Consider the following 22,213-nt stretch of genomic DNA (forward strand, 5'->3'; position numbering starts at 1 on the left):
TTACTTAAGTGTCCAATACACTGCTAATCTGTCTCTATAATTTCCCCTCTATTGCCATATTTAAAGGTGTGAAACTTATATTACCTTTTCTTTTCATAATTTCGATAGAAAAGTCCTTATCTTACATACTTCTCACAGGGATTCCATGTGATTAAGGAAAATTTATATAAAACAGCTCTGAGCTGTCCTGGAAGGAAAGAGCTGTATAAAAACTAAAAATCATGGGCCGAGCCCGTGGCGCACTCGGGAGAGTGCAGCGCTGGGAGCACAGCGACGCTCCCACTGCGGGTTCGGATCCTATATAGGAATGGCCGGTACACTCACTGGCTGAGTGCCGGTCACGGAAAAGACAAAAAAAAAAAAACTAAAAATCATGAAGTCCTCATGAGTCCTGGCTACTTCCCTACCGACAGTTCTGAGGTTATTCATTGAGGCTTTCAGGCATTTTGGAGATACGAGTGTGATGTGATTGAAATGACAGGCAGCTCAGGGAGGACACAGGACAACTCAATTCAGCAGGAGAGTCAGCAAAAACCATAGAATGCAAAGACTTTGTTCTCCTCTTGGCATTTTATTTATCATCTTCAGGGGCTGTTACCTCATTCAGAATGTTACGGAAAACACAGCCAGTATCAGTATGAGTGGTAAATAGAAACAGACAATATCATGTTGACTGGCTCAAGAACCATGGTAATGTGCAAATAAAATAAGCCTGTAATGCAGCTTTAATTACAAACAACTTCTCTTTGCTTTTTCTGATATAAGCCATGGCTGGTAGAAAAAGCAAAAAGTCCAGACGCACCAAAAAATAACAGTAATAATAAAATAAAATAAAATTACTACCACCTAGAAAAGCTTAACATGCTGATATGTACCTAGACTTTATATATTTACACACACACACACACACACACTTTTCACAAAAAGGGATCAGCCTTCATACAGTACTGTTTACCTGCTTTCTTCAGTCAATAACACATCAGTATCCTACTGATGCATTCTAGACACATCCAGATCCTTTCTGCAACTCAGTTTAATGGCTGTTTCTGTATATATCTTTGCATGTATATATGAAAACGTACTGCAGAACTTTTTTTAAACTAGCATTCCTAATTATTCCTATAAACTAAAAGTCCACTGTTGTATTAGTCTGTTTCTGTTGCTTATAACAAAATACATGGAACTGGGTGATTTGTAAGAAAATGAAATTTATTGCTTACAGTTTCTGGGGCTGAGAAGTCCAAAGTCCATCTGATGGTGGCAACAGTGACCCAGGGGTCTCACATTGCAAGATGGTGGAAGCAGAGAGAGCAAGAGAGACAGACTCTTCTCTTTTAAAGCCCACAGAACCATGCCCCTGACCACCATTTTTAATCCATTCACAACGGCAGGGACCTACAATCCAATCACCTCTTCAAGTTTCCAACTTTCAATTACCATAATAGGATTTCCCACCCTCTTAACAGGCACAGTGGGGCCAACTTTCTAATATGCAAAACTTGAGGGATACAATTCAAGCTGCAGTGAGTTCTTGGGGGGACATAATTCCGTCCACTACAACTGTGTTGAATACAAAAGCATTACTTGTAGGAAAAGGTTATTTATTCTCTATGAGCAAAGCTCCTTTGCCAAGTTATAAAATTTAGCCATACAGTTTCTCCAAAAGAAAGGATATCTTAAACTAGAAAAATTTCCTGATTAAATGTATTTCTCAGCGTGGTTTTTTGTTCATAAAAGGAAATTATCACCATATTTTTATACTAAGTTCACATTTTGTAGTACCTGATAACTTTCTTCAGCAGATCTTACAATTTCAGAAGACTCAAGGCAACAACTATTTACCAGGTCTTTAGGAAAACTGAGCTACATATTAGAACTTATACTGCATAAAAAGTATTTGGACACATATAAAAAGTGGAAATTTGAGTTTTTCTTATTTTCTAGGGTGACAGTAATCCAGGACAATTCATTCTATTTATATACACATACATTCAGAGTCTTCAGAATATATACATGTATTTAGAATCTTTTCTTCTTGTCAGAAGAAAACTGAACATGAGTGGCTTTTATATGGGATCCACTAGATCTGTATTTCTTTGAGGCTAGCTAACTAAAGGAGCCAGACCTGATTTTAAGGGAAAAAAAAAAATTCTAATAATGATTTTTGAACAGGTGCTGCTGCCCCCTAGCAGTTAAACTGAAATATCTATAGCATGTAATGTCTAAGTGCTGCCTTCTTAACAGACCTCTTCAGAAACCGTAATGAACATTCTCCCAGTCACATGAGAAAGCAGGAACTTTTCCTGTGTAGTGCAAAATCTGTATCATTTGAGACAGTGATAGGTTCAAGGCTAGTGGAATTCCAAGCCAGGTTTTATCTACTAAAATTAAATGAAGGGAACACGCACATACCCAGGAACACGCTGGCCCATCCTTCTGCAGATGGCAGCTGCCTGCTTCTTAATGCTGTTTTTTTTTTTGTTACCAACCACAGAACAACAGTTTCTTCCCCGATCTTCTACTGGCCTTGCCATTGTGTTTTTCCATTTAGCACACCCTGATTAAACTATTTCTGAACTCTTCACCCAAGTACCATTGACTTCCCTCCCCTAAGGGACCCCTCCCAGGCATAAAACCTCAATGGTTCCTTGGGCAAGGCCTTCCCATGGGTGGACCCTGAGATGTCATAGCTCCAGGCAATTTACCAAAATCTTATTGATTGAAAGAATTTCCAATGACCAACTTACAGTGGAATTGATGGTCTGAAATTATCAATTTTACCAAAACTTGCTTATTTTAACTATTTCTAAAGTTTACAGCAACTTGTATGAAATTAATAATGGACATAAGGAAGCTCCAGAGAACTGGGTAACCAGGGCCTCCTGGGGCCTTCAGATTCTCTCCCTGCACCAGGGCCCCCCTGAACTTCCTCCAGCCCCACCCCCCATCTCCCACTCAGTCCCTTCCCCACCTGTCTTCCTCTAATATCTTCTCTTTTTCTGTCCTTAGACTTTTCCTTTCTGGGCTCGGAAGCCTTGGCTATGACATGTTCAGTCTTTTATCATTTGCTTTGGCCTGAGACAAATTAAATATTGTTTAAAAGCTGTTTTTGTTTTGTCTTCATAAACCATCAACTAAAATGACCTGGAGACTTTCAAAGGCTATTTTTAAAAGTCCCTGTCCAATATCTTTATAAATATTAATAGCATTAACTTTGTAAATAGATGAAAGAAAAGCACTGCCAACGTATTGATGAATTTGGTGATTTCAGTAAATTGGCATTTTAGTGAATAGATGATTGAACTAATTGGCTTTGATAAAGTGGCAATTAAAAGAATATGCCTGCACCCCTATTCTTGGTCAGGTGACCAGAAGCACATAGGGGTATGAACTTCTGCTTGATGACCTCATGCATGGTTGTCCTTGAAGCACCAAAACAGGGAGGACCCAGGTAAAGTTAGAAAAAAGGGAAAAGAGAGGCAGTGGCTAGAATGCAACAATAGAGAAAGACTGGAAAGCGTTAGGGAGAAAAAGAGAAAATAAGAAAGTATTAAGCCAAATAGCCAATGAATGTAGCTGCTTGGAATCGCCATAAAGGGTAAAATCTAACAGACTTCTATGAATGTTAGTAATCTCTGTTCCAGAAATCCACGTTGCCAAAACGCTTAAAATTATTAATTCCCTAACATTCTCCTTTCTATTAAAAAAAACTAAAAATATCTCCCGCCCAAGCTACTATTTAAGGAAAAATCTAAGTCTACCAAAATGAACACTAGCCTTTCTGGAAAATGCTGAACAGGACCAAAGTTTAGGAATAACATTAACAATGGACATGATCTCCTCTAATCCTACAAAAACTGTAAGATACGCACTATTTATTGTGTAGCTTTAAGGAGGAGGAATATCAATCAGCCTTATAAAAGGAGATCGTGCATTTTACAACAATATGGATGAAACTGGAGGACATTATGCTAAGCCAGACACAGAAAGAAAAATATTGCATGATCTTTTATATGTGGAATCTAAAAAAAAGTCAAATACATACAAACAGAAAGTAAAACTATGGTTTCCAAGGGCAGGGGAGGGAGAAAATAGGGAGAAGTAGGTCAAAGAATACAGAGTTGCAGTTATATAAGATGCATAAGTTTAGAGATCTCATGTATGGCATAAGGACTATAAATTTAATACTAATATTTGTATTAGTCTGTTTCCGTTGCTTATAACAAAATACATGGAACTGGGTAATTTGTAAGAAAATGAAATTTATTGCTTACAGTTTCTGAGGCTGAGAAGTCCAAAATCCATCTGGTGGTGGCAACAGTGACCCAGGGGTCTCACATTGCAAGATGGTGGAAGCAGAGAGAGCAAGAGAGACAGACTCTCCTCTTTTAAAGCCCACAGAACCATGCCCCTGACCACCATTTTTAATCCATTCACTACTGCACAGTCCTACAATCTAATCACCTCTTCAAAGCTCCACCTTTCAATTACCATAATAGGATTTTCCACCCTCTTAACAGTCACAGTGGGGGGCTAAGTTTTAACACATAAAACTTGGGGGACACAATTCAGGCTTCAGTAAGTTTTGGGGGAACAAAATTCAATCCACTACGATATTTAATATATATAATATTTATGTAACATTTAATAATATTGTACACTGGAAATTTGCTGAGAGTAGATTCTTGTCAAAAAACAGGAAACTAGGTGTATTAGTCTGTTTTGTGCCTCTATAACAGAAATACCTGAGACTGGGTAATTTATAAGGAAAAGAGGTTTATTTGGCTTATGATTCTGAGACAGCTGCATCTGGCTCGGGCCTCAGGCTGCTTTTACTCATGGTGGAAAGTGGCAGGCAGCAGCGGGTACAAGCAGATCACATGGCAAGAGGAAGCAAGAGAGAGAGAAGGGAGGTGACAGGGTCTTTTAAACAACCAGCTCTTGCGGGAACTAATAGAGTGAGATCTCACACATTACTCCCCCCACCTAGGGAGAGCATTAATCCATTCATGAGGGATCCACCCCCATTATTCAATCAGTTTCCAACACTGCCACATTGGGGATCAAATTTCCATGTGAGTTCTGGGAGGACAGTTCATCCAAACTCCATCACTATGTGAGATGATGAATATGTTATTTGGCCTAACCGTAGTAATCATTTTACTGTGTATATCATAACATCATGCTGAACCTTAAATACACATAACAGAAATTTTTTTTAAAAATTAGGAATGTTAGTGAGTTCACAGAACAGAGCCTCTGACTCGCGTTGTTTTTACTCTAAAGGCTTCATAACTACAACAAACCCTTGAACAACATGAGAGTCAACTGCACGCGTCCACTTATACATGTTTTTTTTTTTTTCAATAAATATATCAAATGCATGATATACATAACCAAAGAGTAGGCTATTGTTAGGCGACTATTTAAAAATGAGGGCTGGGCCAAGACCTGGGGGAAAGTTAAATGCAGATTACTAACTGAGAGAGGGGTCGGTGCCCCAACCCCCTTGTTGTTGAAGGCTCTACTGCACGGCAGTTTACAAATATAGCTCCGAAATTCTGTGATACTCGTTTCTTCAAAAAGTAGGGTGTCCCATCCTTTTGAATTTGGTGACTGCTTCAACTAATGCATTGTGTTGTTCCTTCCAAAGTGGTGTAATAAGATGTGACATGGCTTCTGCCTTGTGCCCTAGACCCTCACGCCTGGAGCCCTGAGCACACAGAAGTCGTGTGACAAACCTGAGGCTGCCATGCTGTGAAGAAGACCTGCCACGTGGAGTGGTCTCATGTGGAACATTCTCTGTCTACCAGTCATCCGATTCTAGGCATACAACATGGGAGTCAACAAACTTCTAAGTCTGCAGATGATCAGTCCTTAATAGTCAAGTCCCCAACCTTCAAATCCTCCTAGCTGAAGTCCCAGCCAGTGTGGTAGGTATGACAAGCTATCTCCACTATGCTTTGTGCAAATTTAGACTCCCAGAATTCATAAATATAGGGTTGTTGCTAAGATTTGAGGTAGTCATTTGTTGCACAGAAACAGTCTCTATAATACCCTTCACCGTTACGTGCCACACACCCTGCCTCAAATTTAGCGTGGTATGAATGTGTGAGGTGTGAGGGGTTAACTGCACCATGCTGTAGCTGAAATCAAACTAAGCTACGAGTAAGTCAGGGACACATGGAAATACACAGAAACACATCACATGCACGGACCCAAAAGCAGAACACCCAACATCAGTATCACCAACAATGGGACCAAATAAGTCAAAAGAACTACCGGAAACACAGTGTGCAACACAGCAAATACCATATTGGTATAGAAATAAACAAGTGATAGAACCACCCACTACAAAGAAGGCCATTCAAGCAAATAGAATACACGGTAACTCAAATTCAAATGAGGAATCTTCAGTTGGCTGTAAGGCAATTTCATACATGCAACAGAAACATCCAGTTTTGCTCCTGGGTATTTATAAGAACTACGATGGGATCCCACTGAAAGAACAGGTACACTGACTCTACAGAGACATAGACAATCAAGACACTCTAATCAACCCACGAGTTAGCGCAGTCTCAAGACAAACAAAACCAAACAAAAAATCTTCAGAGGAAAGGATTCAGTTGTGGGAATATCTTAAAGGCTTTTAAGATAAACATGTCTAAAGATGATCTGTGTCAAGTGGCAAAGGAACAAATAGAAACACATTTAAAAATCAGCTCCACTCACTTATTTCAGGACCTCGGCAAGCTACCAAAACTCTCCGAGTGAAGGAAAACCACTACCTGTGTTACACAACAGGTGTCGGCATCTTTGAAAGCTTCAAATTTGCTCTGAATGACAATCTCTCTGATACGCTGGCCCAGATGTGTTTTTGTGGCTCCCACACAAGCATACCAATGATCTCATGCCATCTGGTGTTCAGAGAAGGTACTCAGCAAATTCCAAATTTTGCAAAATAAAAAGGATGGATGGTGGCCTTTCAATACAGTGAAACTGTGGGGTGGAGCTCACACAGGAACAATAGAACACATCAGTAGGAATCAAAAAGATATCCAAGAAACTGACCCCAACACATACTGCACTTTAATATACAATCAAAACAAACAAACAAACAAACAAACAAAAAAGTATTAGTCAAATCTTTGGGAAAGAAATGTTAATCCTAATTAATGAGAGAGCCATCTGGCAAAAGTAAAACTAAGTTCTTACTCTGGGCCAGAAATCAAAATGAATTTTAGACAGATGAAAGAGATAAATGAAAAATGTACAACCAGACAGAAAAAGATAAGAAATACAGGTTAACGTGTACAGCTCTCAAGAGAGAAAAGGCCTTTCTAGGTACAAAAATAAAAGAAGATACTCTCCAGAATAGAATTATAAGACTAAAAAGATTTTGGGAACAAAAAACTTTTTATAAACAAGATTAAAAGGCAAATGACAAATGAGAAAAAGATACGTGAACATATTCAGGAAACAATGGATGTAGTGGGCTACACACAATGTAAGGGTCAAAATTTATTAATACAAATACAAATTAAAACAAAAACAAGATAATACTTTCCTTCTATCAAATTAACAACGATATTCCACATACACAGTTGGTGAGAAAAGAAAATGGATCCCTTCACGCCACCAGTGGGTCAGCTAAATTTAGGCCTTTCTCCAGAGTAAACTGGCAATTCTGTAATGAGAATCTTGAAATGCTCAGATCATGCAATCGAAAAAATCCAATCCACCTCAATAACTGACTTGCAAAGAAATAAAGAAAGTGGTACATACAGATTCAGGCATACGAACGTTTGCTGTGTCATTGTTTCTACTAGGAAAAATGTAGAACAACCTCATCTGGAACATTGACTCAACAAAACAGGACGCACTGTTAAGCTTTTACTTTCTTTTCAAAATAAAATTGTTATAATATAGAAAAATATGTGTAAGGAAAAGCAGCAGTTAATTGAGCCACTTAAAAAATAGATCCTATTTTACTTCTGAAAGAAAAACTGAAAAAAAAATCAGATCAGTGCAGTACTTGTACATTCAGTTAAAACTGCAGTAAGTGACAACTTAGGGGGGTGCCTTCATCTGCACCAGTTTTCCCCATGTTGGTCACTATAATATTTAAGGGGCATTTTCATGGTCAAATGTAAGACGGAGAAAATAAAACCATCAACCCACAATAGAGTTGTTATTCAAATAATGTTCATTTCTGCTCTGTCACAGAACACAAAAACTGGCCTCAGAAAACACCTTTATCAATCATCATCACCCTCTGCCCAGTGCTGTGGATTGATGTCCCCCCAAAACTTAGTCCCCTCTGTAACTGCTGAGGGTGGGAAAACCTATTATGGTAATTGAAAGGTGGGGCTTTAAAGAGGTGATTAAGTTGATGGTTTAATGATGGTCGTGAGTGTGGTTCTGAGGGCTTTAAAAGGAGAGAACATGAGAGTCTCTCTCTCTGATCCACCATTTTCTGCCATGTGAAACCCCTGTATTGCTGTAAAGCCACCAAAGAAGACCCTCACCAGATGTGTTCTCTGGACTTTGGACTTCCCAGTCTCTGAAACTGTAAGCAATAAATTTCATTTTCCTTACAAAATACCCAGTTCCATGTATTTTGTTATAAGCAACAGAAATTGACTAATACATCCAGGTTGGAGGTGGTAGTGGTAGGGTGCAAAATCTATCTCAAAAAGAGTAGAAATGTAAAACGATATACAATAGTTGCAAAAAAAAAAAAAAAATAGATGAAATTGGGAAGGAGGGCCTATAATAAAACTAATGGAAAAGTCACAAAGTCATTCTTTTTCCTGCAAGGAAATACAAAAACAAAACCCAAACGAAAATAACTATAACAAGAATAACCATAAACATTCACACAGCAATAATAACAGCTAAAGTTTATTGTATGTTACTATGTTCCAGATCTCCCCTCCTAAGTACATACACCAGGTTAATACTAACCACATGCCTAGTAGTCTCATTGCTCAATAGCTTCTGTGCTAGTCTTCAAACTCAGATAGTCCATGTTCAAAGTCTGTAACTCTTACCCACTATCCCGTGCTTCCCAACACTACACATCATTGTACTTTTAAAAGAAAATGATCATTTTTGTAGGGCACAGTAGGGTATATGGAAGAGACTGCTGAGGGCTGGCCCCAGCCCAGCAGAGTCACCCAGAGAGCTGAGGGGATGAATTCCTCAGTGTATCCCATCTAGAACACAGCTTTCCTGATGGGAAGCTATAATGCTGCTCCTCAGTACACAACACAGAGTTCTAGAAACACCCACCTATCTCTCAATTATAGCCGCAACAAGGAAAATACATTTCTTTCTAGGTTTAATACAAGACTGATGTTTCTTTATAAAGAAAAAATGTGTAATCATAAAAATTATATAATCATAAAAATTAGCTTACTAAATAGCAAAAGGAAAATAGGACTTAAATCAGAGCTACCTTACATTTGAATATTTTGGTAACAATTTAGTAATTTACTAAACACCTATCATGTAGCAGAATTTTCACATTATTGGGAGGATCTTTAAGTCTTTACACTACTCCTTTCAAATATGAAAATGACTAGTCTAATGCATTTTTTCTGTAATCTGCAAATGAAGCTGTCACTGCTCTAAAAATAAATGTCACATATCTACCTGTGTTGCAAATGGAGAAAGAGAAGTTTTCTGGATGAATGGGTCACGAATTTTCATCACCTAAAATTCACATCAAAAAGAAGACGATTAGCCCCCAACCTGCAGCTGAAGTGATTTTTATGGCCCTAGTAATTAATGTTACTTTAATAGACTTTTCTTTCCCTTTTGCAACACTGCACAGTGGCCACTAGAGGGCATCAGCAACGTAGTATTCTTTCGGTCCGCTGCAGGAAGCTGCCTTAACATCAAGAGAAAACATAGGGGTTTAATGTGGGGCTGCTGTTTTCCAGGAGTTAACGCTCTAGGATTTAAGGGGGTATGAACTGAGCATTTTGCCCAGGACAAGAGACCTGCCCGTGTCACAGTGCTGAAGCTCAAGCCAAGCCCGATATACAGGGCTGCTGGCATGGGCACTCCAGCTCTAAGACACAAGAATAACTTCTCAGCCACATTCTCTTCCGTGGGAAATTGAGCCAGTATCCAATTTCCTCTATGCGTCAACCAAATTATGAAGCAGCTGACTTAAAATTGATTAGTCATATCATACTCCTTCTGCTTTGTCAGTCTCAAAATTTAAGACCGCAAAGAGCTACTACATATTGACTCAGATCATGAACTTCAAACGGGCAGAGAAGTCTTGTTTGGTCAAAAATACATCATGCATAGCCACCCAGGAAAAAAAATGAGAAGAAAGTGTGGAATATAAAAGAGTAAAAGGGAAAAAAAAAATTAGAGTGAGGAAAAGGGAGCAGAAAGAAGAAAGAAAAATAAGATGAGAGGGATAGAAGAGGGGAGGGGTCAGACAGGGACAGACAGACAGGTGATGTCTGAGACAGAAAGCAGAGATAGAGGGCAAGGCCATGATTTTTGTCCTGTAGATTGCAAAAGGAGGAGAGCTCAAGGCAATGCCCGGACAATTTCCAGCATTTGAGTAAGACTCATTCCTAAAAAGACCACTACAGTAACCAAAGTTGTCCAGCAAAAAAATGGGGCTGCTTAATTTAGTATTGAGCTCCCCGATACTGGATCTAGTCTAGTAAAGGCTGAAGGACCACATGCCACATATTCAAAGGAAATTCTTGAAGAACTGGAAAAGCACCTGCAAGGAGCAACCCTCTAAATGTGGTCACACTTGTAAGGCTACCTAAATCAAACTTCTCAGCCTCCCATGATATAGTAGGTTTTTCTGGGTTTGTTTTATCTGCACACACAAACACACATACACATACGCTCTGTACAAGGGATAGAACTTCTGACAACTAAAGACCCCAGATGCCCTGGGGAGCAACTACATAACACTACCCTTTTCCCCTTTTCTGACACCATTGCTGAATCTGTCCACGGTTCTGAAGTCAGAGCTCCCTCTGACTCTTTGCAAAGAACAATTAGCAACTTATAGTTTAGCAAACTTCATCACAAACCCCAGAAAACCTCAAAATCACACATTGTTAGTCTACTTAACAAATCTGCTCTGTGTTTGAGCCAGGGAGGTGAGGAATTTAGATATAGTCCTTCACAGCACTTTATACCAATGAAGTCCATTTTCCAGCCCCTGGCTGATAGCATCATGACAGAGAGAAGGCACTCTGGTGTTAGAGGCGCTTTGCTCTCCTTTTTGCCTGATGGGCAAAGTGACTGAAAATTTCCAATCCTCAGCCACAGACTCTGTAAGCACTTTTTTTTTTCCTTGATCAGCTGGCCAGTATGGGGATCTGAACCCTAGACCTTGATGTTACCAACACTGCGCTCTAACCAACACTGAGCTAACTGGCGAGCCCCTCTGTAAGTACTCTTTAATGCCCTGTCTTGAGGTTTGTCAGAGCTGTGTTTTCCTGAGAGAAATAACCTCATTTTTCACTCCACTGCCCAGGGACTTTTTACGACCCAGTACCTCAGATTTTCCTTCATTATTTTATGTCACATTACAGAGATGCTTCCTAGATAGTTCCATTGAAAACATGAGCATCAAATCTTCTTAACTGCCTGTGATGGGTTAAATGTGTCCCCTGAAAGTTCATGTATTGGAAACTTGACTCCCCTTGTAACAGTGTACAGAGGGTAGAAAATCCAATAATGGTATTTAAAAGGTGGGGCCTTTAAAAGGTGATTAGATTGTGAGGACTGTGCCCTCATAGATGGATTGATCCATTCATGGAGTAATGGGTGTGGTTCTGATGGCGTTATAAGGAGAGTGAATGAGCAGATTAGCTCTTGCTTAGGTCATTCTCACCATGTGACACCCTGGTCACCACGGGACCCTGTAGAGAGTTCCCACCCAGAAGAAGGTCCTCACCAGATGTGTTCCCTGGACTTCAGACTTCCCAGCTTCTGAAACTATAAGAAATAAATTTCATTTCTATATAAATTACCTAGTTTCAGGTATTCTGTTATAAGCAACAGAAATGTACTGATACGTTGCCTAATTAGATTATGCCTTCTTTATTCTAAATAATGATTCTAGAGAAGTTTTTCAGAGCAAGAATCCAAAAATAAGATCATAATATTCTAGACAGAGTTCAGCAAAATTTGGCCTATTGGTCAAATTCAGCCCACTGAATTTGTTTTTGTAAATAAAGTTTTATGGGAACATAACCATGCCCATTTGTTTACATATTATCTATGGCTGTTTTCTACTATGCCAACAGAGGTGAAGAATTGTCTTTGTGGCCCATAAAGCCTAAAATGTTTACTATTTGGCCTTGCACATAAAAAGTTTGCCAATCCATATTCTAGACAAAAAGTTACTTAAGCTGTAGTAGTTTTGTAAGAATCAAAGAAAATGCTGAACTTTATCCTAATCAGGGAATGGTCCATCAAAAATGGTTTTTCTCTCTAAAAATTCAAAAACAGGGACTGTGCAATTGAAATTAAAGATCCTCTGGCTGCCCCTCTATAATCAAAGTTGCTAACACATTTGATTACATTTTAAAAGAGCCTCTGTCATAATCAAAAATCAGTATTTGATCAATTTGAACTGTTGAATTTTTTATTTAAAAATTAAATACATGATTCCATATAAGGAAAATAAAATATAAACAAATCCCTATACTGAAGATAAAGCATAGAGAGAGGGCAGAGGAATACTGACAGATTGCCCAAGTTCACTGATGGGGGAGCTGACATGGAACACAGGAAAGAGCTCTCACTGGGAGTCAGGAACATGGGCAATTTTCATTAATAGTATTTAAAATTAATTATAACAAAACACATCATTTAGTGGCTATTTTCTATATGTAGGGCCCTATGTTATATATACTTTTTATTTTCAATTCTTACAATAACATTACAAGGCAAGTTATATCATGCCCATTTTACAGTTGGGTACATTAAATTTCAGAGAAGTTAAATAAGTTGCCCAAGCAAGTCACAAAGCCAAGAAGTATGATATAACTTCCAAATCCTTTCCTCATCCCACTGAGCCACCCCGTCTGCTCTGAGTCTTGCCTCCCTATGAGATCTTGAACAAGTTGTTTAATTTCTACACTTGGATTTCCTTAATGAAAGCTTCCATTAAGTTAGCAGTTTGGCCAGGTGATCTGTATAATATTTTTCATCTCTAAAATCACATAGATGATTTTTCCTAACTTTAACCTCAAGGTCCCAGTAGAGTGGCAGTAAAGTGCTTATTTCATTGCAGGAACTCAAGACAAGCTTGCTGACCAAGTGAGTGAGCGAATAAATCCTGTTCCCTTCTGGAAAGATATTTTCCCTGTTCCTAGAGCCCTTAAAGCTCCTTTTAAGTCCAGCACTGACATTGGATTTCTTTAATGAAGAACTAAAATTTATTAAAAGCATTCTATGTATAAACCACCAATATGGCACAGTAGGGCATACAAAGCTGAATAAACTATTCTCCCAGCTAATATCGCACCAATAGCTTAATAGGACAGACCAATCATTTATCCACTTAAGGTGTATGTTTTAGAAAGGTGAAATTATATGATTGAGTTGAGAGGGAGATTATGACTGAAAAATGTGAAAGACTACATAGAAGTGCAATTTGAATAGATATTGAAGGATATTTAGTATTGCAACAATCAGCTATTGGTCTTATAGCCATAGAACTGGGGAACATGTTATATAGAATATTGTAAATGCATAGATAATTCAAAAAGCCTTTTATGTACAGTACTTTGGCATATCACACAGTTTCCTGTACCTAATGATGTTAATACCAAATTGAGCTAATACCAAATGAAATTATGTTCAGTGCATACGAATTAAATAAAGCTTGAAGCCGGTGCTGGAGAATACACAGGTAATGAGATAAAGCCCCAGGAAAATAAAGTGCTGTAGCTAACATGATCAAGAGGGGACGGTCTCCCTACCAGGAGAAGCATGTGTTTCTTCTCAAGCGCCAGCACCAACATTGTGGCTGCCTAGAGCAACGGTTCTCAAAGTGGGGTCCCTGGAGCAGCAGCATTAGTATCTCCTACGACCTTGTTAGAAATACAAATTCTCAAGCCCCCCACACCCACTTAATCAGAAACTCAGGGTGTGGGGCTCAGCAAAGTATATTTTTATAAGTTCTCCAGGATGTTCTGATTCTCATTCAAGTTTGAGAACTATTAGTCCAACGGGCTGTATCAGATAAAATTCTGGGGCTGGGTTGGATTCCATAGAAAACGATGCTGTAATGATAAGCAATATCAGTCCTAGGCAAAGGAGGCAGGAGTGGTGCCACATGTACCAGCAATTATGACCCCTGCTTAAATTTACAGTGGACACCCAGATGCTCTCTTGCCTTGAGTGGGCTCTTGTTCATACCCTGTTCGCTAACTCATGCTTGTGAGAATCAAGCAGAAATTAACATAATCACAGTACGGGAAGGCACACTACACCCCATGATATAAAAAAAGAACTAGCTGGGATTGGGTTATTTTCTTAATAGATATTGATTAATCCTCCCAATAAATAAAAGAAAATGGACAAGAACAAACACTACTGGTTTCTAAAGAAATCAGTGCTGAAACAGCACAGTTTATGACCTAGACTCTTTATTGGGTATACATACTTGGATTATATTAGGTTTATACAAGACAAAAGCTAAATTCTCACATGATGTTTTAACTCTGATGAAATTAAGCAGATAGAGATCACCATGGCTGGGGTTAAAGCATAGACTATGCTCTCTCCTTTGGTCTTAAAACATCAAGGTATGGAGCAAGTGCACATAAACCCTACTGTTTCATTCATTTTCTGATATGTGTAAGGGCTTCATCATCTAATGAGTTTACTGACCATCTACTAGGAATCTTCTGTAACTAACTGTATCACTGTTAAATATCAAGGATGGTGTCATCTGATAACTTACACTAATAAGGGAGAAAGAACAAAAAAAGATGGGAAAAAGTGGAAAAGGATAGCTGACCCAGAGAGGAGGTCCAGGGCCTATGCACATCCCCAAAGTTACTTACTATTGGGGGAATTCCAAAAATTTAAATTAGCACATGTATACTTCTTAGTTAAGTTAAATACACTCTCTCTAGAACACTCTTGTAATCTCTAGATAAGTTGTCACAAAAGGAACTTGACAGTGACATCATGTGACAGAGCATCCACTGGACACTGTGTAGGTTCTGAGCAAGAATTGGGACCTTTGTGGGAGGTAACTTTATGTTGATTTATGATCATGTCTCTCAGACTTTATTTTAGGCATAAAATGCTATCTGCCCCAAATCATTAAAATAACATAGGAGATCATCTATTAAAGTGGATATGTATATAACAGTAACAAAGCACAAGAATGAGACAACTGATAGCTAAGAAATTATTATTTTGATAGAAAACACTATTTACCAGCTACCACTATTTTGAAATGCCACATCTGAGAAAATATGAGCAAGAGAGAGAAATTTTGTTTAAGGGGGGAAAAAAGGACACAGTTCATACAGCTCTGAAAGATGGAAGTCAGGTGACATCAGATTAATGAAAGAATCTATAGCCCGAAACATGAGCAGTAGAGAGTCAGACCAAAAAGGTTTCTGGGGCAGAGGTAGGGAGGGGTGGGTGGGTGGGGGGATGGGGGAGTGTGTGGCAGGTGAACCAGGAATGCCCAGACTTGGAGGCAGCAGATCTGAGAAGCAGAAGATGGCCTGAGCAACCTCAGCGTGACCGGCAGGTGTAGTGTACACAGAGCAGCTGGACGGGCTGGCACTGCCCTTTCCCTTGAGCTAAGCAATGACCAGCAAGGAGACTTGAGGACAAGTAGGAACAGAGAGCACAAGCAGTAAGCCAGAAAGAAAGTCTTTAGGTGGCAGGTGACAACCAGGAGGAATGAACCCAGTCCGAACTACCAGCTCACCCTGTCCAGCTGCATGTCCCAACCCTCCTTACCGTCCCTGAGGGACGGACACAGAGAGCAAAACAGCCCCCACAGACAGGGAATAAGGACACACAAATGAACAGATGAGCAGATCTCTTCAGAGAGTCCAATGTGCAAAAGAAACTAATATGCTAAAAGAGAGGCAGAGAATACAATAAACTGATATCCAAGAGATGGAGTGCCCAGCGGGACATTTTAAATGGATATGTAGTATTCTCAAAAAGAGGTGGCATAAAACAAAAATGGGCAGTTATAAAAAAAAAAAAGTTTAAATGACAACTCAATAAATAAACAGAATAGCACAATGTTAACGATTGACAAAAAATAATAATAATAATGAACAAACTAGAAGATCAAGCCAAGGAATTCTTCCTGAGAGGAAAAAGTCATGGGAAGAACGAGAAAGAGAAGCTAAGAGACACAGAGGACAGCTCAAAGAGGCAAGAGGCCCTTCCTTCACTGAAAAGGTTCTGCACACCAGAGCAGAGAGGAAGCAACAGGAGAAACTGGCCGAGACCGGAGACAACACACAGAACTCTGTAGAAGAAAAAGGCCTCAACTACTAAACACAATAAATTTTTTAAAAATAATAATAAGGAAAACAAAGATGTATGAAATTTAAAAACCTCTGAAGGACAAAGGAAGCTGTAAAATTAGGGATAAGCAACAGACTCAGAGAAAATATTTGTAATATACAACGCACAAATATTAATACTGAAAATTATAAAGAATTACAACAATTTACAAGAAAAAACTCAAACAAAAACTGGACACTTTATCTAAGTTAATGCCTACAATGCTTCTAGTAGCTTATAAGATAGGTTAACATTACTATCTCATTTTACAGATGAGGAATGTAAGGTATAGAGAGGTCAAGGAACATTTCTAAAATCACACAGCAATAAATGGAGAAGCCAAGGCAGTCTGGCGTCACTGTCCCCTCTTAAACACGTGTTAGGTGTATCTTTATCAAAGGTATATCTTTGTGCACAGAGGCATATATGGTATGCTCCTTACAGCATTGTTTGTACTGCTGGAAAACAAAAACAAAAACAAAAAACCAGCAATCTTCATTAGTGGAACAAATAAATAAAACATTATACTATGTAGTATTATGTGGTATTTAAAAGAAAGAAGACACACTTACATGGAAAATCATAATCAATCTTGAAGACATGTTGTAAAGTTAAAAAAAAAAAGCTATTGCAGAACAATATGGACAATACAGATTATCTAAATTTAGAAAAATATATAGGTATACACACACGCACGCATGCACACACACACGCACACACGGAAATGTATAAAGATACGTGGAGAAGGTGAACAAAACAATCACAAAAAAATAACAGCTCTTAGAGAGAGTCCAGGGGGATTTCAAGATGGAAGGGAGGTGGTTTGTTTGTTTGTTTGTTTGTTTGTTTGTTTATTTATTCATTCATTCATTCATTCTATTGGTTATGAATATTCCATATTCATATGGACAAGCTGACTTTCACCACTTGTGCCCAAGATGTGATGGCCAGATTAATACTAGTAGCATGCCCATTATTATGAATTGTGATTGTTCCCCATGTCCCCCACCCAATAATCCCCAACCACCCTCCCCCTCCCCCTTTTCCCCACCCCACTCTGCAACCCTAGGTCTGCTCTCTCCCTCTGCAAGTCCAACACACCACTGTGGTCTTTCTTGCCTCTCTCCTTTATCTCCTAGCTCCCACTTATGAGTGAAGACATGCAGTATTTTTCCCTCTGTGTCTGGCTTATTTCACTTAACATGATTTACCCCAAGCTCATCCATGTTACTGTGAATAGCAGAATTTCACTCTTTTTTATGGCAATTTAGTATTCCATGGTCTATATGTACCACATTTTCCTTATCCAGTCATCCGTTGATGGGCATTTAGGTTGGTTCGATATTTTGGCTATTGTAAATAGAGCTGTGATGAACATGGGAGTGCAGGTATCCCTTGGACATAATGATTTCCATTCCTTTGGGTATATACCTAGAAGCGGGATTGCTGGATTATATGGTAGATCTATCTGTAGTTGTTTGAGAAACCTCCATACTGTTTTCCATAGTGGTTGTACTAATTTACAGTCCCACCAACAGTGTAGGAGCGTTCCGGAAGGGAGGTGGTTTAAAGGCATTTTCATCAATTTGTATGGTTGATGACCTGATATTAAGGGTGTACTCACATCTTTCTCATGGATAATTAAAGAAGTAGGAGTAAAGGAACATTTTCTTGAGCAGTTATCAGGCATAAAGCCATCATAGTTATTACATTTCATTTTAAAATAACTTTATGTGATTATTAGTATTATTAATTTAGTAATAAAAAAGGATGGTATGGTTCAGTGTGGTTAAATAACTTGCTGCAAATGTCTTATATATGGAAACCTTAGACTTGACCTCCATCTGTTCTAAACCACACTGAGATGAAACATGTTGACCAACAACATTGATACTAGCGTAGGCAGATGGCTGGCCATTTATCTTACTTGGTTAGAGCATGGTGCTGATAACACCAAGTTCAAGGGTTCAGATCCCCCTACCAGCCAGCCACCAATAAAAAAAAAAAAAAGGACATAGAAAGATATTTTCATGCTACGAACAGCATAAGAGAGCCTAGGCCTTACCACAGCGATCTCGGACCACCAGATTCCGACCTTCCTTCAGGTGTATGGTGAGCAGGTATGCGAAAGGGCTAGGGAGGTTACTCAAGCCATCACCCGCTTCTCCAAGAGTCTGCATAGATGGAGAAAGCAGGTAAGTCAGTGTGGCTTGGGCCCAAACAAGAGAATTTCGAAGATACTTCTTAATTTAAGGGGGTAAATAAAGGTCACTATATGGTCAAGTATTATCCCCAACTCCCAGCACTTTGATAATATGGAGGACAAAGGAGGCTGTAAAATTAGGGATAAGCAACAGACTCAGAGAAAAATATAATAATAATAATAATAATAATAATAATAATAATAATAATAATAATAATAACACTGTTCTATCAACATGTCCTTTACATGTATCCCCAGTGGGATTTTATCAGAATTCAGAAGCCATCACATATTTCTGCAATATTAACTCTCCAAGAATTAGATAAGTAGCATGCCAACCTCCTAAATGCCCTTAAACTCAGTAACTTACCATAGGATTCCATATCCCAAACCTCACTGTGGAGTGCCGAGAGGAAACTGTGTGCAGAACTGCAGCTGCAGGGGAGGGGCTGGCTTGCACACACATGTGTCCCTACTTGCAAGCGCAGATGTCACATGTCTCCCTCTTCTCTGCCCTTCCCACCAACCACCATCTACTCTGGTAGACCTCCTCCACGTGCAATAAAATTTCAGTTCTCCACACTCAGCTAATCCCCTCCTGAGCCCCTGTGTCCATCCCACATGAGCTTCTCCCCTGTGTCCACTGGGGACATACTGTCTCTGTGCATTGCTCTCCCGACTTTGCTACATTGTATCTCATTTTCTGGAACCTAGCATTGGTGTCTCCTACTCTTACCCTCAATGTCACATCACTTCCCCCCAGCTCAGTCACTTCTATCTCCAGGAATGCACCAACTCCTACAAGGCACAATGTTGAATTCAAGTCTATTTTTGAATGTTTATTACATGAATCCAGTTGAAGTTTTGAGCCAGTTCAAATTTCTGCCTTTCCGCAAAAAGGACAGACAAAATCATTTATCATTCACTTATTAGACTTTCAATTAATTGATCCTGTGGCTAAGCTGCCCTTGACATTCTTTTGAAAGTTTCAGAGCACTTCAAAATAGCTCTGTCTCCTTTACAATCTCACTCAATTTCATAGCTGCTCTGTATTTTTAGAAGACTATCCCAGTCTGACAAATCAATAGACACTGAATTAATCTCTTCCAGCTAAAATGTGCAAGCCTGTTTTTGTAGGTGGATACAGTTTGCCATTCTTTAAAAATAAAAGCAGCATAGACATAAAAACCCAAACATCTGATTGAGAAATATTTACCATAATTACTTCAGTATTTGTTTTTAAGAAATGCCACTCACAGAATGTTCTTCGAACTGTTGAGATGTCATAGAAGAATTCAGATCACCACCTCCACATAGCTTCTGTAAATAAAAAGAAAAAAAATGCCCGATTTAAAAAAGCAAAAGAATATCAACCTATGAAAGATGTCCTTTATCAGGTCTTTCCCTTTGGAAATTTGACATCTGCACGCCCAGTTTCACATGTGCGGGCTGCCTTCCTGTTTGTGTCGCAAGAATTGGCAAGAAGTAGACTCTGTGGCGTCATTCTGGCTGTGGTCCCTGCCATCTAAGTCATTGATCAGAGCGTAGGTAAGGCAAACTGCAATCTCCTGCTGGGCCAGTCGGGCATCCCTAGTTCACCCACAGACCTAGCATACAAATAGCTTTGCTCCCAGTGCAGGAACTGGAGCAGCTGGGCCATCTTGCCTGATGCCTCCTAGTGTGGGCCCGCCCTGCCCCCAGCCTCCAAAGAAAAATGGGCAACTCAGGATCCAGAGAACTGAGCATGTTAGTCAGGCAGGAAACGTTTCAAACAAAATCTAAGAAACGAAAATTCTGAACAAATGACCCCAGAATAGGAGGTGTCTATGTTTCCTAATTTAAATATGCCTCCCATACCCAGGAAACGATTGCACAGGGCTGGGAAGACCACATCACTCAGTGGTTAGTACCGGATAGAGTAGACTCCTCATTTGTGTCAGGTTTTATATGCACAAAGGAGGGGTCCAGAAGAGCCCTGGGACTTTACAAGGTTTCTGGGCTGAGTGGAGGACAGCTGTCTGCAGAGAAAGGCAGAGTGGAGGGGACATGAACAAATGGCCTCCCAGAAATTTGAGTACGCTCCTGTTTGTCTGGCACATCAGGCTGTGCTGATGTCTTGTGTGAAAAAGCTGAGATTTTCTTCTCCAAAGAAGGCTGGTAAGTCCAAGGTCATGTATGGTTTGGAGATAGGAAGCAGGCCTGTGGAGATTGCTTAGATAACCAGGAACCACTGAAGATGGAGGTGGGGACCAGGGACACTGATGACATTGGTCCTTCCCATCCACAGCAACCATTTGGGGGCCCTGGACACAATTCAGAGATCCTGCCTGGATGGCAGGTTGCCTTCTAAGACACACAATGTCTCTCAAGCGGAGCTTCTGAAATACTGGTTTCAGACCAGAAGGGCAATTTTTCAGTCCCGAGAGGGCTGGTGAGGACTTTGCAAACAAGCAGGGTCTCTCTGTCCCACCACCTCTGCATGCAGTGACCTCAAGAAGGGTTGCGACAGGGCAGAAAGGAGCCCTGACCATGAGATGACTTGGAGCCTCACAGCCCCTCAGCTGGGAAGAACGGAGGCCCCACAGTTCTGTGTTTCTCACGTCTGCCTCTTCCCCCACCAGCCCCAGGTCTAATGGTCCTAGACTGTGACTACATTGTGTTCAATTCAGATGAACTCGCACAGGATCAAGGGTGATTTCAGGCACTTGGAGCTTTCTCTAAGGGCCCCAGCACTCTGGTCACTGTGTCCCCCAGCCCTGGAAGTACCATCACTGCCCAGGCAGGAAAAGAGCCCAGACTCTCAATGTGGAGCTCAGCCTGATAGCAGACAAATAAGGATGCAGCAGGTCCTTTGCCAAACAACCTCTCCCTCTGGTTCTTGGTACCTCCTATATGTGATATGTATAAAAAGACACCCAGGTGAGCTGGGCGGGAGTGTCTGAAGACTGCTTTATGACAACAATCAGAACCTTATTCAATGCTCCCAATGTCAAAAGAGTTATTTGCATGCCTTTTACACCATATGTTATTTCCCAGAAATTCAGTCAATTTCTGCCTGATTTACAGTGGCAATCACAGAACCAACAGTAACTGGTGTTATCTGATGTTCTGCAGCCCGAAAATCTCCCACTATTGTCTTCAGTTTTATTAAATGAATTAATGCTACACTTAGCCAATCCTGTTTGAAGACACTTCCACAAAACTACCGAGGCTGGGATCAGAATTTCGGTTTAAAGTGGATGGTATCAGCCAAGGATCATAGTGGTCTGGCATCTTCTACTTTCAAGCGGAGGAGTGAATGGATGGATGCCTAAACCTCTCCCACCGGCATGCCATATATATGCTCCCAAGTTGGCCTGACTGTACTCAGTGATGAGCTAATTAAATGGCAAAATTATTCCACATAACCACCTCCACTTACATGCTATCCAAAATGATCTCAGAGCTTTTATT

The 22,213-nt window shown here is 39.8% G+C and overlaps 1 protein-coding gene across 4 annotated transcripts in view; it reads right to left on the minus strand.

Annotated features, from left to right (window-relative positions):
* The window catches only part of MCTP2 (multiple C2 and transmembrane domain containing 2), a 185,183-nt gene that overhangs the window by 151,338 nt on the left and 11,632 nt on the right, over positions 1-22,213 (minus strand). For all 4 annotated transcript variants that reach the window (XM_063089286.1, XM_063089283.1, XM_063089282.1 and 1 more), the window contains exons 2-3: positions 20,018-20,080; positions 18,623-18,731 (exon numbers count right to left, since the gene is read on the minus strand). In XM_063089286.1, the coding sequence (XP_062945356.1) occupies positions 18,623-18,731; positions 20,018-20,080 (172 nt within the window). The remainder of the gene's footprint in view (positions 1-18,622; positions 18,732-20,017; positions 20,081-22,213) is intronic.

This window comes from Cynocephalus volans, chromosome 3, assembly GCF_027409185.1.
Source record: "Cynocephalus volans isolate mCynVol1 chromosome 3, mCynVol1.pri, whole genome shotgun sequence".
NCBI lineage: Eukaryota > Metazoa > Chordata > Mammalia > Dermoptera > Cynocephalidae > Cynocephalus > Cynocephalus volans.